At 40.9% G+C, this 13231-nt stretch overlaps 3 protein-coding genes across 3 annotated transcripts in view; 1 reads left to right on the forward strand and 2 right to left on the reverse strand.

Annotated features, from left to right (window-relative positions):
• Positions 1–13231, reverse strand: part of LOC137283671 (cytochrome c oxidase subunit 6B1-like) — a 292498-nt gene that overhangs the window by 200303 nt on the left and 78964 nt on the right. The gene's annotated exons all lie outside the window — the stretch shown is intronic.
• Positions 1201–3821, forward strand: LOC137284244 (DNA damage-inducible transcript 4-like protein). Its single transcript, XM_067815978.1, has 2 exons — positions 1201–1382; positions 1883–3821. Exons 1-2 carry the CDS (start codon positions 1253–1255, stop codon positions 2350–2352), a joined length of 600 nt encoding a protein of 199 aa, XP_067672079.1. The 5' UTR covers positions 1201–1252; the 3' UTR covers positions 2353–3821.
• LOC137283302 (trichohyalin-like) lies at positions 5601–7466 on the reverse strand. Its single transcript, XM_067814754.1, has 3 exons — positions 6786–7466; positions 6166–6755; positions 5601–6057 (listed from the first exon to the last, which is right to left on the reverse strand). Exons 1-3 carry the CDS (start codon positions 7464–7466, stop codon positions 5601–5603), a joined length of 1728 nt encoding a protein of 575 aa, XP_067670855.1.

Genomic DNA, 13231 nt, shown 5'->3' on the forward strand with positions numbered 1-13231 from the left:
ACCTACTCTGTACAGAGCTGACAGCTGGCTGTACACTGTAAATGTAATGCGGAGTTATGTGCGGGAGTGCATGTCGCAGTGACGTCGAGGATGTCGCTGCAAGGTGTCTGTGTCATGAACTACGTAGTGCATGGAGGCCACGTAGCTAGAACTGGTAAAGGATGGACATGTTTCTCCGATGTTATATTTTAGATATAATTTCATATTTTCAAATACTGAAAAAAGGTTTTAAAAAAGGATTAACTAAACTTATTTTAATCTTTTATTTTCTCTACATTCACTATCAATGCTGTCTATGACAAACATGACTGTGAGATAGCGCTCTTACCTCACCTAACTCCAGCCCTCATAATACAACATGACACTTTTTCATTTTTGTCTGGGCGATTGACTGAATCGCATTAGTAAGAATTTTCATTTCAGAAATTTAAAATTCAATGTTAAAGGCGTTTAAAACATGAAAATAAGTTATGTCAGTACTTAACTAATGAATTGAGACAGCTAAATACTACCTGTTCTTCGAATGTTGTTGATTATAAAATTTGGTCGTAATGCGATAACTGATGGTGAAGCTGTGCACGAACATTCATAATACAGAGTGTTACATGCAGTATGATTTGAATTCTTGTAGATTTCGTGCTGGCATGGAATGTCACGATCAACCGGTGAACAAAGGCCTGATAAGTGGCACGATCACAAAAGGTCTTGGTATTGCACTAATATTTGTGTTTCAAAAGGACAGCTTGTAAACGCTTAAGCATATCTAACAGATGTATCAACCGAATAAATATATGTGTCTTGTAATTATTCGTCTGAACAATACTATAACTGCTGATTTCTTTGTTTTGTTGGCCGTGACCTTTCATCACAACCTGCGACCTCTGACCGGAACCGGCTTCGCAACAGTGCGTGCTCTATGATTGGTTGTTGTGTAGAGGTGTGGGATTTTCCGCGTTCCAAATAAGGGAGGATTATGCTAATAGTCATCCGGGCATTCTATATAATCAGCTGATTTGTCACCGGTTTAGTTTGACGCTGACTTCATCGTGAACGAACAGTGTGGAGAGAGAGACCCTTGTTGCATAAAACGCTGCAATGTTTTGTGACAGTTTATAGACGACAAAGTCGTTTTGGAATGTGATAGTAAATAAGTGAATATACAGATCTGCTGTTACGCTTGGATTTCTTTGTGTGCCAAGCCTGCCCAAGTTGTCAGTCACCTCAAACTCAACATTCCTGCGACACAAGTAAGATGTTCGATCAAGTTGCCCACAAGATCAAAGACCTTTTCAGGAATCTGTCTGAGAAAGCTGAGAGGCACTCTGACTATGCATTGGTTATCGAAACAGACTTCGAACATGAAAAACACAAAGATCACCTCGGTAAGTAGCCTGTATGAGAAAACTTTCTGTTTGCTGTCAAGCGGAAGCAGACGACATTCCCCTGTCATTCATGTCATTGTTCACGATTTCATCACAATGTTACAGTGTCGCCTTGTATCATGGAATTGCAGTCTGTAGGTGTTCACCATATTTAACCCCCGTATTAACGATATCATAGCTGAACATTCATTCACAGGCATTCTGTAATCCACTGCATTCTTATTCAAAACCCGGTCACATGTGAATATGAGTCATTACATTAATTTACAGCTTTATGTTCCCTTTTAACTTGAAAATGTCACAGTCTGATCAAATTGTTTAATTAAAATTGAACTGAGTCCCATTTATAAATATACAGGACTATTCATCCTTGAGTCAGCTCATACTGTTTAATGTGTTCCAAGTTTGGAATTGAAGCACAGCCATTTCTTTTGAAGTTTTACATCATTTGAACTTGCATTAAAAAAATACTAATCTGAAGTTATGTTCCTTTTCTTCAGAATCTCACATCCCTGGTCTGAATCAGTATGGAACATTTGAAGACAATGTTGAATATAATCAGTGCTTGATGCTGAAAAACGAAATAGAAGATGCTTTAAGACATGCCAGGGAGAGCAAACTGCAATGTGAAATCTTGTTCCCATGTGGGCTGATCTCAAAAATATCTCAAGATGTTGTGCGAATGTCACAAGATGAACCGTATGGTCTTCGTGGGTGCCTTTTGTACATCAATTTGGAAGGAAAAGACTCAAGTCGTAGAATAGCCAAGATTGACTGTGACCCAAGAACTGTGGCTACATTTGAGCTGCACTTAAGCTTGAAAGAAGACAATAGAGGCTGGGTAATGATTCAGAAACTGTATGTTACAATTAAAGGTTGTTTCAAGAATTCCAGGTGGAGGTCTCTGCCCAAAATTTTATGTTCAGGTTTTCAACTGGAGAAAACAAAACTCTACCGAAGCAACAATTAGATTCAGCAAATTTTGGTTGAGTCTATCCATGGAAGTTAAGAATGAGGCATACTATGCAGCTAGTTTAGTATGCATGTATCAGTAATTATTGTTTTCACTGGAGTGCTGAATGAAAGATGGACTGGATGTTGTTATAAAGACAGTGTGATACAAGCAAACTGAAAACCATCATCAGATGATCACACAGAGGAGAGCATATCTTCAAGGCTCCTGTCAGTGAGGATTTTCCATATACTGAACCTAAGACTGTGATAGAAAAACGTTAGCACCATGGCATTCATTAATTGATTTTTGTAGATTTTGTTACTTCTTATTTTAAATTGTACAAATTACCATTAATCTTCTCTTAGAACAAATAGACCACAGAATGACAGTAGTTTTTTATCTGTATACTTGTGCACATATATTGAGGCAGTTGTACATAGTATACAAGCACTTTCCCATTTGTTTCCATGCAGACAAGTTATCTGCCAGTTTAATACACTACACACAGTCCTTCAATAGATGTATTTATGTTGCCAAATGAATGACAGTATGTCATACAACTGTACAAGTGCTAATTTACTAACAAGAACCGGTCATTAACGGACAAACATTTTGAAAGTATGAAATCCAGATTTGTGATATCTAAACATACTTTGTTTTTTATTGAAACTTTGAAATATTCAAACTTCATTAATTTTTTCCATAAGCAATTCAGATATTGAAAAACATGGTCAGATTTCACTTTCTGCTCTTTGTTTTGTGCACCGTGATGCACTGTGATATCTCAGCCCAAATCCAAATGGTACTGCTGCAGAAATGAACCTCTCCTTTTTTATCTAAGAAATGAAAAAAATGTTCTCAATCATTTCTCCAACATTTTATTGAAATGTTTATCAGTATTTTACCAAACAAGAAAGAATATATTTTCTTACATCAAAGGAGTACCGAGTGTCTTATAAAATTACTAATGTGTGTTGGTGTGAAATTTTCTTATTGTTAGTATCATTTTGAACTATAATCCTTTTACTTAAAATTCAAAAGTTGATTTTACTCACGTTTTCACTTAGTTTAACATAATTTAAGTTATTTTTGCTGTAGATGGTAATGCACATGTAACTTAATTCTGACTGAAGTTTGTGATATGACTTTAACTATACTTAATGGCAATGTACTATTAATGTGGCACTCTCCTATTGGCTTACATTTTGGGATAGTGTTTCATTATGATCTGCTCTTGTTTATGCTAAATACTGTATTCTTAATTTGTGACGTCAGCATTTACAGCTTACTGTTACTGCCATGAAGTAATGAGTGCAATAATTGATTGCAAGGTTGTGACAGCCGTGTTCGCAGACAGACCTGTCAGTGTGTGTTGTATTTGCATCACGACAGAAGCCTGCAGCAGTATTACTATTCTACAATATCTGATGAATGTTTCATACTTTTGCATTTTCTTACATTCTCATTAAATGTTCCCAGTTTTATTTGTGTTGTGTTGTATTTCTCTGTAGAACTGTAGTGTTAGTAGTGGTAGTACGCTGTTGCAGTTTCTTGTAGTATTTAACATGCATGGAACATTAATGAAGTGCCGTTGATCACCATGCATGTTGCCTGGTCCAGACTCAATAAGTGCAACTTATAGCTTAAATATTGCAATGTGTGATGTCATAACAAACCAATAAACATCAAACACAATCTGTCGAAGTCACAGAGGATATAATACATGTATTATGTTGCCTTGTTTGTTGTGCTTTATATAATAAGATTGAAGTCCTATGCTCTCTATCGTACTTGAGAAGAAATTATACAAATAATGGTATGTTGAGAGGTAGACTTGATGTATTTACCAATAAGTGTATTGTGGACAAAATATAAGTTTCACATTTGATTTGATTATGCCACACTTTCTGAGTATACACAATTCTTTATTCATTATGCCAAACATTTCATGTAGAAGTACTTCTACTTTGAATTATCCTACATCTGCCAGGTGTTAAGGAGCAGTGAAGAAGCCCAGTGGTTAAAGCATTCATTCATCACACCAAAGTTTGATTCCCAACATGGGTGCAATGTGTGAAGCCAATATCTGGTGTCCCTTGTTGTGATATTGCTGGAATATTCACTCACCTACTCAAAAAGATCCTACATTGAGCTTTTCTACATCTCCCATGTATTAAAGATGTGTATTGGATTATTCCGCACCTCCCAGGTGTATGCTAGCAATACTGGTGACATCATGATCATAGTGTAGCACCAACACATAGGATGAAAATGTAGCACAATCATTCTTGATTTTTATATTCTATTTTCCAGAATAAAGAAATTCAAAAAATTAAATTGTTTTCAAAGATTGAGCATTTAAATATTTTCACTCAGATGTTATAACTCATCAAATGATGTAATATCGTTGACAAGACAGAATTGTTTAAAGTAATTGTTGTGTACATTTATGAGGGAAAGAATCAGTCTGGTGATTAACCTGCTTTCAAAACCACAGGGTTTGTTGTGAAAACTCCATATATAATGTTTTTTTCTTAATCTTAAGTCATGTGTAGGTAATGATTATGTAGCACACATACACGTAGTCAGTTTCTTTGGTGAACTGAAGAAAGATGACGTTTTGACACAAACACCAAGGTATGTAATGCAAATAACTAAACTATCTACCACCAGCTAGAAAACAAAACAACTGTAGACTATTCTTCTAAACCTCTTGTCTTAATTTCTTTATGAAAATGTCTGGAAGACTACATGTTGTAGAGATCATTCTACTACTTCTGTGACATTACAAACCAAGTTACGTTGATAGCTATTGCTGCTGTGGGCACAACCATGTATTAGGAGGCACTATTTGCGATACCATCTGGTAGCAGTGGGATACCTGTAGTCACAATCTAGGGGAGATAACTCTCATTTGGTTTAATCCAATTCAATGTTTGCAGAGCCACGAATGATTTCGGTGCTACAAATTCCGTGACACTGCTTTAGCAAGATGCTTAACTCATGATTATAACTGAGACCTTTTATAACGGTTCATTACCTGCACGATGAAACAACAGAAGTTGTGCAAACTGTGCATTATTTCAACTCTATGACGGCATACCTGGACTTGACTATCCAGTGACTGACATCACTGATCTACACCACTTTCTACACCTAATAAATGACCAGAGTTTATGGGCGTGCAGGTTTAGGGGTAAGTTTTAGTACTAAATATCCTCAGCGGTGGGGAAAACGAGGTAAAACAATATACTATATAAGCCTCATACCTGAACGCTTCTCTCACCTCCGCCCTGTAAGCCTGTTTCCTGAACGCTTCTCTCACCTCCGTCCTGTAAGCCTGGTTCCTGAACGCTTCTCTCACCTCCGTCCTGTAAGCCTGGTTCCTGAACGCTTCTCTCACCTCCGTCCTGTAAGCCTGGTTCTTGAACGCTTCTCTCACCTACGTCCTGTAAGCCTGGTTCCTGAACGCTTCTCTCACCTCCGTCCTGTAAGCCTGGTTCCTGAACGCTTCTTACCTCCGTCCTGTAAGTCTGGTTCCTGAACGCTTCTCTCACCCCCGTCCTGTAAGTCTGGTTCTTGAACGCTTCTCTCACCTCCGTCCTGTAAGCCTGGTTCCTGAACCCTTCTCTCACCTCCGTCCTGTAAGCCTGATACCTGAACACTTCTCTCACCTCCGTCCTGTAAGCCTGGTTCTTGACCGCTTCTCTCACCTCCGTCCTGTAAGCCTGGTTCCTGAACGCTTCTTACCTCCGTCCTGTAAGCCTGGTTCCTGAACGCTTCTCTCACCTCCGTCTTGTAAGCCTGGTTCTTGAACGCTTCTCTCACCTCCGTCCTGTAAGCCTGGTACCTGAACGCTTCTTACCTCCGTCCTGTAAGCCTGGTTCCTGAACGCTTCTCTCACCTCCGTCCTGTAAGCCTGGTTCCTGAACGCTTCTTACCTCCGTCCTGTAAGCCTGGTTCCTGAACGCTTCTCTCACCTCCGTCCTGTAAGCCTGGTTCTTGACCGCTTCTCTCACCTCCGTCCTGTAAGCCTGGTTCTTGACCGCTTCTCTCACCTCCGTCCTGTAAGCCTGGTTCTTGAACGCTTCTCTCACCTCCGTCCTGTAAGCCTGGTTCCTGAACCCTTCTCTCACCTCCGTCCTGTAAGCCTGGTTCCTGAACGCTTCTCTCACCTCCGTCCTGTAAGCCTGGTTCTTGAACCCTTCTCTCACCTCCGTCCTGTAAGCCTGGTTCTTGAACGCGTCTCTCACCTCCGTCCTGTAAGCCTGGTTCCTGAACGCTTCTCTCACCTCCTTCCTGTAAGCCTGGTTCCTGAACGCTTCTCTCACCTCCGTCCTGTAAGCCTGGTTCTTGAACGCGTCTCTCACCTCCGTCCTGTAAGCCTGGTTCCTGAACGCTTCTCTCACCTCCTTCCTCTAAGCCTGATACCTGAACGCTTCTCTCACCTCCGTCCTGTAAGCCTGGTTCCTGAACGCTTCTCTCACCTCCGTCCTGTAAGTCTGTTTCCTGAACCCTTCTCTCACCTCCGTCCTGTAAGCCTGGTTCCTGAACGCTTCTCTCACCTCCATCCTGTAAGTTTGGTTCCTGAGAGCTACTCTAACCTCCGTCCTGTAAGCCTGGTTCCTGAACGCTTCTCTCACCTCCGTCCTGTAAGTCTGTTTCCTGAACCCTTCTCTCACCTCCGTCCTGTAAGCCTGGTTCTTGACCGCTTCTCTCACCTCCGTCCTGTAAGCCTGGTTCCTGAACGCTTCTCTCACCTCCGTCCTGTAAGCCTGGTTCTTGACCGCTTCTCTCACCTCCGTCCTGTAAGCCTGGTTCTTGACCGCTTCTCTCACCTCCGTCCTGTAAGCCTGGTTCTTGACCGCTTCTCTCACCTCCGTCCTGTAAGCCTGGTTCTTGACCGCTTCTCTCACCTCCGTCCTGTAAGCCTGGTTCTTGACCGCTTCTCTCACCTCCGTCCTGTAAGCCTGGTTCTTGACCGCTTCTCTCATCTCCGTCCTGTAAGCCTGGTTCTTGACCGCTTCTCTCACCTCCGTCCTGTAAGCCTGGTTCTTGACCGCTTCTCTCATCAGGACGGCTTCTCTCACCTCCGTCCTGTAAGCCTGGTTCTTGACCGCTTCTCTCATCTCCGTCCTGTAAACCTGGTTTTTGAACGCTTCGCTCTCACGAGGCTTTTGAACAAGACATCTGGCACAAAACAACTGGAAATGATCAAAGGCGGCGTACGTATATCCGAGCATGAATAGTTGCAGGTGGAATGATATATGCAATGTTTTTTAACGGATGGACAGATATGGAACGTCCACAATTCACCCATTTCAATCGAGCATATGTATTATTTTACGATCGCTTCATTTGTTATTAATTGCATATTTATCTCCCTTTGACCATTGAAACTATACTCGGACAACCAACTGGAACTTGATGTAACAATTGATATTTCGTACCATTGAGAAAAAGGGTTTAACATTATGACAGGTACATCCACTTGAAATTTGCATTAGTTACTGAACGTCTCATGAACATTGATTCTGTTAGATGACTGACCAAATCACCCTTCTGTTCACATTATTTACCATGACAAGTCAAACACGTTCATATTACGTGAATCAGCCTCTGTTTTCAAGACAATCCCGGAGTCACACTCCAAGTGAAACGTCCAATATCAATTCCACTGGGCACAGCCAAGTTCGTTGAGTGAGTGAGTTTAGTTTTACGTCGCACTCAGCAGTATTCCAGCTATAAGGCGGCGGTTTGTAAATAACGTTGAGCGTGGTTGTGGTTGTAAGCGCCGGCCAAGGATACCCCGACATATTCGCTATGGGGGACAAATCAGGACTGAGCGGTATCTTTGGTAACCTGGCTTTGTTTTCCTGTTAGAGGTACACAGTAACTGCACGAAGTTTGAGTGATCTTGCAACGTATATAATGTTGCGCAAATGGCATGTTGTCGCGGTAGTACTGTCAGGTGACAGGTTGTACTGCTCCAACCTCATTCCATTCACCGATGCAACCTTCAAAACGACATCGTCCTCTCTTACGCTAACGGCATGACAACGCTCATTCAATCTACACATTACTATAAAAAGGAGTGATTGTTTTATGGATCTGTGAAGTCGATTACGAACCGTCTGACCAATCACTTTAAAACCTGTACCTCTGTGAAACTCATCTAAAAGTTAAAGGCACATTCACCACGATTTCGTAACACAGATGAAACTGGCGTGTGCGTCAGTAGTTGGTCGAACAGCTAAACATCTGTCATCAACACTATTTATCTGTAGTCTGCTAATTACTGGCTGTGAGAGTTTAAGAGCTCAGGCCAAAATGCACGCCTTTGTTCCAACTTCCAGTATGCCAGTTGCACGTTGCCGTCCCAGCGGTGGCGTACTGCATGTAAGGAAATGGTCAATTCTGACAGTGTCAGGACAGCTTTGTTGTTATGTTGTTGAAATGTACAGCAACAAACTACACGTTTTACTGTTAACTTTAAATTTTATAGTGGCCATGTTCACGGTCACACCACAACACGATTAGGCGGGTTTACACGAAATTCGTAAATATTCCCCATGTTTTTTTTTGTTCCTCCAAATGTCTCTTGTTGTTATGAAAGACACCTGCAACGTAATATGACGTTTTGCCGTACTGCGGTGCAGGACTGGCCCTGGTATATGTCTAATCGTTTGTTCAGATTGGGCAGCTCGTTGTGCAGAATTGCCACCCTTGCAGGTGCAAGGATTGTGAGCCGTAATCACAGGTTCGTCAGTAATCACACCAAGCCATACCAAGGTTCATAGGTGCTACACACAGCTAGCATCACGTGGGACACCTATCGATGTTGAGCTGAACGTCTCGACAACACTGGAATGTTCTTCAAGGCAGAATTAAACCCAACTCACTCACTCACTCTGTGTCCGCATCTTTGACACGCTATCACTCTAAGGGAAAGCTAAGACCAGGTCTTAGATTAGTTCTCCTGGCGCTAAAATAGTCGTAAGTTATTGTTATTGTTACTGTATGGCACTTACGGCTATCTTAGAGCTAAGAGAGATTCAACAATCTAGGCCAGGGCAGGTTGTTGAGTACGTACTCGGTTGGTTAACTCCTTACGGACACCATTTTGCGCGTAAACCATACTGTTAAAAATGTGGCGGCTTTCTTTGAGTGTGTTAACTTAATGTCACATTAACATCCTATGAAAGGTTAACGGAGTTTTGAATAGGTGTGGATACTGCAGAATATTTTCATATTGTGATATACTGCGATGTGGAAGCATGTATTGCTATATGTATTGCAATATATTGCACTTTTTAGAAAAACAACAACGGTTAATCACGTTAATGCTTGGTTTATAGAGCAAAAACATTTTAAAAATCAGTATGCTTGACTGAGCTCTAATGAAAACTTTTAGTCATAACAAAATAAATAGATATAATATTTGACACAAATGAAACAAAGAGGAACACGGCTTCACATCAACACAGTTGTTACTAGTTTGAACTAGTGTCACCACTCTGAAAAAATAAAACAGAGATTTTAGACAGCGACTTGACCTGGTCAGGTCATATCAGATACCAGTGATCATTAATTGTTAGAGGTCTCCATTTTACATCAAACTCATGAAAAATGGAAATATCCAAAGATATCCGAGTGTCTAGATGCATCCAGGGTATCGTGGGGATTTATCGGAAAGTATACCCTGTGGATATCGAGGATGAATTGGTTGAGCTGTCTTTGAAGTTGTTGTTGTTGTTGTTGTTCAGGCCACTTTTTATGGTCTGTGTGTTACCTGCCTCGGTGCTTGAACTAGTCTGTCTAACAATCCCTGAACTACAGTATTTTCTCTAGTCTGTCGTACAGACCCTGAAGTATCTATATCCGAGAAAGTCCACGCAAGTCTAGAAAATGTGGCAAGTCTAGATTTCCATAGCTTCAAGAAAATGAAGAAAGTCTCAGGGCTCCATTTCATTATAGTATTATTTTTTTCACTGTGAACGGTTTTTTTTAGTAAAATATGTTCATTCCAGAGACTAGCTGACTGTCATTGCAGGTTACAGCATGTCACTGAAGATCGCCCATAACTTTTGTAACTTTGTACTCGGACATGCAACATAGAAGACAGGCTCGTGTAACTCCTCGTCTACAGAAGAGTGCATTCTCGCAGATAACTAATACACGACACGATCGGGGGGAACCTGGCTAAGGAAAAACCTCGTTATACCGCGCTGATCAGAATGCCATCTGAACAGCTGGCCGTGCATGCTGTAGACTGTGTGTATACCACAGCAGACGTATGTTGTATATCTTGAATGTACGTGCAACACCCCCCCTCCCCCTCCTCCTCCCCGACTGATAGCATCACGGTGCAACAAGATGAAAGGCTTTATGGCCGTTTAGCCGCACCCGCTGTTATTCAATGTGTCACCCCCTGTCGCGAGACGTATACAATGTCCTTCTAACAGGCACCAGGTATTGTATAACTGTAAAACTTTTAAGTCATGTCTGCACCAGTCGATAACTAGGCTACAAAGCCGGTAGTTTCAGCTGACATAGATTTCGTTTTACAGCAAGTGTATAGAAAGCCTTATACATTCACACACGCACACATTTATATATAAATATATGTGTATAGATAATGCTTTCTATACACTTCCTGTGAAACGAAATCTCTCTCTGTCTGTGTGTGTGCGTGTGCGTGTGCGTGTGCGTGTGTGTGTGTGTGTGTGTGTCCAGGAATCTATTTGTATAGGAATTTGATATGATACCAAATTAACAAATGTATGCTAAAATTAAGTTAATGACTCAATACAATACCAACCCAACAACGACGATGTTATTCAATAGTACCTACAGCAGCAAAGCTAACAAAATCGCCCTAGGCTGGGAGTCCATGGGGAGATGTGATCTTCACTCAACTGTTGGTCATGGTGTTATATCAGGGGTGATATGTCTGTGCTTGTCCCATACCTGCTGGAACACCTGTCGGAGTTGTGTAGTTGTTCTAGAATTGTCCAGTTTATTGTTCAATCGCGGTCTAAATGTTAAATACTCGTGTATAATGAAAAACACCGCCACTGACGAGTTGATTATTGTTTAAAGCCGAATTTAGCAATAATCCAGTTATATGGCGGTGGTCTGTAAATAATCGAGTCTGGACCTGACAACCCTGTGCTTGAGATCATAACGATCCATCTGCACCAATGGGATACCATGACAGACATCTTCCAAATCAGCGAGCCTGACCACTCGTTTATGGTCTCTTACAAACATCCAAGGCAGCGATCTTGACCACCCGTTTGTCGTCTCTTAGAAGCATCACCCAGGCCAGCGAGCCTGACCACCCGTTCGTCGCCTCTTACAAACACCGAGTGTACTTTAAGTGTAAGAAGTGCATTGAGGATGAATGTCATGTTTTATTCCAGTGTCAGCTTTATTTTGATGTTACGAACGGTCTTTGAGTCAAATGTGAAGAAATATGTTGTGATTTTACATATTTAAGTGATAGTGACTAGTTCAGTTTTATCATGTCCGAAGTCGAGATGTTGTTTTCAGCAGCCATGACCTGCAAAATTTTATTGGAAAAACGGCACAGTATTTTATATCGTGATGGATAGTCTTTCTATTTGATATGTATTGTACATTTAATCATTTTTGCTTATAGTACCATGTACTGATTTAAAGTGTATTTTACATTGTACATCTAGTCTCCCATAACCCTCAATGGGTGGCTCGTGATAGTCTGTTTTTGAATAACATGCCTATTGTTTTAAAACGAGGTGAGACGAATAAAAAATATCTGTCCATCTGTCTCCCTGGGTTCCTATAGACCAAGTCTACCCCGGACCTTCATGAATCACACTTACTGACAGTTAGGGGGGAAAGAAGCTGTAGATTATCTCTGCTTGATGCCAGTCTTTAAATAAACTTGTGATCACACACGTGCAGAAAGGTGTAACTGTAAGGATGCACATAGAACATCGTCGCCTAACAATTAAGTCACGGGAAATTGGTCCTCATTATAGCACCATGCCACCATTACGTCACAAGGATCTGGCAAAGGCCAGTTTATGTCGCTCCAAAGGTTTCTCGTTGTACCCTTACATGAGGTGTGAAGTTCCCTGGGGCTGCATCTAGGTAAGGGGGTCTGTCAGCAGACATGGCGTCTTAATAACGCAATGCTTTGTCTTAGACACAATAATCGACCAAAGATTGGCAGGGGGTGGGGAGGAGATAAAGACCTATAGCTGTTGAAATAAAATGGACGCCCTACACTGGTTTAAACAAAATTTTAGATCTTCAGTACCTTAGCCAACAGACGCAATGTCTACATATTAAAGCTCTCTGATGACAAGTACTTACATATACCAGCACATGGGATATACATACATATTCAAAAGGGTTTGCTGAACTAAAGACTTTCAAAGAGCCGTATTAGGTTAACTGATAAACAGGTTATAATAGCAACCTGCTTGCTTCACATGATAGCACGTCACATTTCCAAACAACACGGCTGCTGGTACATGTATTCAGTGTAATGATATTTACATGAAAAATATTACAAACTGTACACTCCAACACATTACATCTTGAAGGCAGCTGAATATTTCCTTCAGCATGTTTCATACGTATCACCATGGAGGAATCAGGAAACAATTATTATGAAAAGAAAATATTAAAGAGCGTCATCATTCTTCCTGATGAGACGAACGAAACAATTATTATGATAAGAAAATATTAAAGAGCGTCATCATTCTTCCTGATGAGACGAACGAAACAATTATTATGATAAGAAAATATTAAAGAGCGTCATCATTCTCCCTGATCAGATATGTTATGTTGACGGAAGTAGCCAGCGTGTGCTTTGTGTGACATTTTAATATGCGTTCACCCT

This window comes from Haliotis asinina, chromosome 5 (assembly GCF_037392515.1).
Source record: "Haliotis asinina isolate JCU_RB_2024 chromosome 5, JCU_Hal_asi_v2, whole genome shotgun sequence".
NCBI lineage: Eukaryota > Metazoa > Mollusca > Gastropoda > Lepetellida > Haliotidae > Haliotis > Haliotis asinina.